The sequence below is a fragment of the Aegilops tauschii genome, chromosome 3 (assembly GCF_002575655.3).
Source record: "Aegilops tauschii subsp. strangulata cultivar AL8/78 chromosome 3, Aet v6.0, whole genome shotgun sequence".
NCBI classification, from domain to species: Eukaryota; Viridiplantae; Streptophyta; class Magnoliopsida; order Poales; family Poaceae; genus Aegilops; species Aegilops tauschii.
The window spans coordinates 133,699,977-133,703,789 of record NC_053037.3 but is presented as its reverse complement, the minus strand read 5'-3'; the positions used below and the strand labels follow the sequence as shown (position 1 = coordinate 133,703,789).

The 3,813-nt window shown below is 51.3% G+C and overlaps 1 protein-coding gene across 1 annotated transcript; it reads right to left on the bottom strand.

Annotated features, from left to right (window-relative positions):
- Positions 1 to 651: 651 nt before the first annotated feature.
- On the bottom strand, positions 652 to 2,158 carry LOC109738604 (uncharacterized). Its single transcript, XM_020297697.4, has one exon. It carries the CDS (start codon positions 1,983 to 1,985, stop codon positions 930 to 932), a length of 1,056 nt encoding a protein of 351 aa, XP_020153286.1. The 5' UTR covers positions 1,986 to 2,158; the 3' UTR covers positions 652 to 929.
- Positions 2,159 to 3,813: the final 1,655 nt, after the last annotated feature.

The following is a 3,813-nucleotide window of genomic DNA, read 5'->3' as shown; positions in this document are numbered from 1 at the left end:
TCCCTCCACACGCAGGACGAGGCATCTTAGCACCTCCGTCGGACCTGCCCGCGTGCCGCCGCGCCCCGGATGAACGCGACGCCGCCGCCGAGGACGCCCGCCCGCGCCGAGCCCTTGCGCGAGGAGGAGATGGGGCCCCGCCGCCGCCAGCACCTACCGGGCTTTGCCCGGCGGCGCGGATCGGCGGCGGCGAGGGGAGAAGAGGGGCGGGGGGACCTGAGGCACCGGCGGCTAGGGTTGCCCCCTCGGTCGCTCGCGGGGGAGCCTCTCGTGTGTCAATTATACTTCTTATGTGAATAGACATTGTTCTTCTTTTTATTTGTGAAATGTTATTCATTGTTTAACCATGTTATTCTTGATTCTTCCAAAAAGGTTAAGTCTACATGATACGTACTTCCACATGAATCGCACAAATATAATCTACTAGGCACCGATGAACGATTATTTGTTCATCTTTAAATTCGACATGGCGAGCATCCGAGCAAAATACGATACTTGCCGACACAAAGGATTAAATAGTGCAGTGGTGGCATGGCAGAGGAAGCGCAAACCCAAAGTTCTGCTGTGTCATCATGATTTTCAAATCATTGACGCCCAAAATCAAACATCGTACAGCTCCTCTAGCTAGCAAACAAAACCCACGGCGCTCTCTGGCCAAATCTGAATCCAATTCCAAATCAGAAGCTAGCTTTTGCACACTGGGTCAGAGCCAAGAACAGTAGTACTACTACTAGGAGTACATTACAGCAGAACCGCACGGCCAGTTACAGCCAAGATTAAAACTAAGACCAAACTGATGAACATCGTTGGAGCTAATCATGAACGCAGAGCATGATTAATTATGACAGAGTCCTACTGGTAGTTAAGGAAACGTCCTGGGGCTGGATTAATAACTGAGTGAGTGAGTGGATAGCCAGTGAGATCGCTAGCTAGCCGCCGTGGAGGACGACCCAGATGTCGGAGAAGGCCTGGAGGATGACGGGGTGGTGGCGCGGCGCGTTGAGCGAGAGGTACGACCGCAGCAGCCGCTCCAGCTCCGCCGCGCCGAACATCTGCCGGCTCACCACCATCTCCACCATCGACGCCCGGAAGTCGGCGTAGGGGTCCCGCGACCGCTGCACCACCGCGAACCCCCTGCGCACCTGCTCCTCCGCCGCCGACACCACCGGCCGGAACCCTTCCCTCACGCCGCACGTGTCGCAGCTGCTCGCCACGCGATTCTTGCGCCTCTGCCCCCTCGCCCTCGCTCTCGGCGGCGGCGGCGGCGGCTTGGGCGCCACTGCGGCAGGGGACTTCTTCTTTGGTTTCTTCTTCTTGCTGTAGAACTCGGAGGAGTCGGAGGAGAAGGAGAAGCTTCTGGAGGAGGAGAAGAAGGCCTCCGCGTCCCCCTTCTTGGCGTCGCTGCGGCTGCGCTCGTCAGCGTCGCTGCTGAAGACGTCGTCGCCGTCAGTGTCCGAGGTGCTGAAGCCATAGGGGTTGTTGGAGAACATCTTCTTGCTCTTGTCGCCCTTGACCCGGCCACCGAGGCGGTGGCGGTGGTGCCGATGACCGTGGAGAGGGCTCTTTTTCTTGCTCTCCATCAGAGGCGACGCGTGCATGGAGAAGCGAGCCGGAGGCGGCAGAGAATGCACCGCGGCGCCGGCACGGCGGTGCACGCGGTCGAGGGCGTTGGAGAAGGACTCGGTGCGGCCGACGATGGTGGCGTAGTCGCGGCGAGAAGAGGTGAGGAACGAGTCCCTGTCGCGGGAGATGGCGGAGTCGGCGGGCAAGAGCGCGCGGCTGGAGGAGCAGGCGGAGCTCGGGGGCGGCTTGGACGCAGTCACCCCGTCGGCTGCCGCGCCCGCCGCGGCCGAGCACGAGGAGGAAGAGGAGGTCGACGCGGTGTTGTTGTTGCAGGTCGAGCGGAGCAGCGAGCCCGGACGGAACATCCGGGCCAGCCGGTCCCGGAGGCGGCTGCTACTCCTGCCGCCGCCGCCATGATCCATGGGTAGCTCAGTCAGTGCTCACTTGACGCCGGACTGGTTGGTTGTGGAAGCAGGGGAGCACTGGTGCCGAGCCATCGGCGTTATATATAGCCGTGGGAGAACGAGCCGGGAGCGAAGGAAGGTTTGAAATGGCTAGTGTGAGCTGCCAGTACGCTACGTGCACTACGAGCCGTGCGTACAAAGTGGGTCACGTGACGAATTATTAATCAAGGCATGCATTTTTCTTGTTTATGCAAGGATAATAAAGCCGACGAATGTTTTGGCATGTATGTAAGCTTTCGGTTATGGAATCACTTACTGACACTGAAGCACTGAGCAAATCATGCAAGATTTTCGTTATGACTGACTCTGAAACAGAGTTTACTAGAGTTAAATACATCACGGTCTTAATTTATCTTGTGCGATCAGTTTAGTGCCTAAAGTTGTAAAATACACGAAAATGATGTTTTAACTTGTCCAAGTGTGCAAATACAATGTCTATTACCATATCCCGTCATAGGCCATACCCACGTGGCGAGCCAGTATGGTGGCGGACCGCATGTTAGTGGCCGGGAGCATTTTTTTACAGCGAGAATCCCCTCACATTTTATTTAATTATTTAATTACACATAATTGTATCACATACGGATGCAGACTGATGGGTTCAACCTGTCAGGTTTGGGTCCCGCATATCAGCTACACCAAGCATGGGTGTATATGCAAATCACAGATATAACGCAATTTGTAATAATAATACCGTGTGAAATAATAAAGAGAAATAAGAAACGAAAAGGGGATCCGAAGTTTCGAACCCACGAGCTCAGGTGTGCCACCCTTGCAATCTAGCCGGTAAATCAAGCAAGATTTTATGTTTAATTAGACCATCTAGTTGGAATTTTCCTGCTGATTTAATTGTCTCCATGTAAACATTATTTCTCCATTTAGGCATCACGTGGTGTCCTTCCTCATGGTTATATTGTTCACCCAGGGCCCTCTTGGTGCTACCAACGCGCGTGTGTGCTAACCAACAGACAAGACACCATTTGACGCCTTAATGAGATACTAAGATGCAGAGGCCAGGGTCCTCCTCCTTTTCTAAAAAAAATGCTTTAGTATTGAGGGAGATTTAGGGAATATGCTAGTGCATTTGAAAAAAAATGTTTTGAAAAATGTTTCATGTGTATTATAAAATTGTAACCTTAGTTTTGAAAGATGTTTGTCATGCATTCAAAAAATTGACAACATGTATTAAAAAAATGTTCAACATGTATTAAAAATGTTATTGTGTAAAATTTACATATCATGAAAACTAAACAGGAACTTGAGAAAAAACATGTAGAAAATATGTTCAGGAATTGCAGATGGATACGCCGAATTGGTCTATATACATTTTTAGCTAATACTATAACGGTTTCTCAAAAAGAAGCTAATAATACAACGTATAACTTAGTTTGGCCGGGTGGCCAACACGTTATTGCATTAAGCAGGGTGTCCCGTGTTCGAATTTCCATCCCTGCAAAAAAAGAAAATCACTCCACTTCCAGGCTTGTGGGCCGCGGCCGCCGCTGCCGCGCCATGCAGGCAAGGTGCACAACCGAATATGGTAGGAGGCACCGTATTTGTATGGCCGGACAAGTTAGAGCACCACTTTCGTGTATTTTACAACTATAGGCATCAAACTGACCGCACATGACAAGTTAAGGCACCTGTGGTGTATTTAACTCATTTTAGTATCACTGAGTGATCATCCGGCATTCCAGATATGATATACCGAACGAATTACTGGCCTGTTTTTTTTCGACGAAGAGTGGATTATAGACTCAAATGGGGTATCAAGAAGATACATAAT

Coding starts and splice junctions, on each gene's coding strand:
- LOC109738604 (XM_020297697.4), bottom strand. CDS start 1,985: ATGGATCATGGCGGCGGCGGCAGGAGTAGCAGCCGCCTCCGGGACCGG.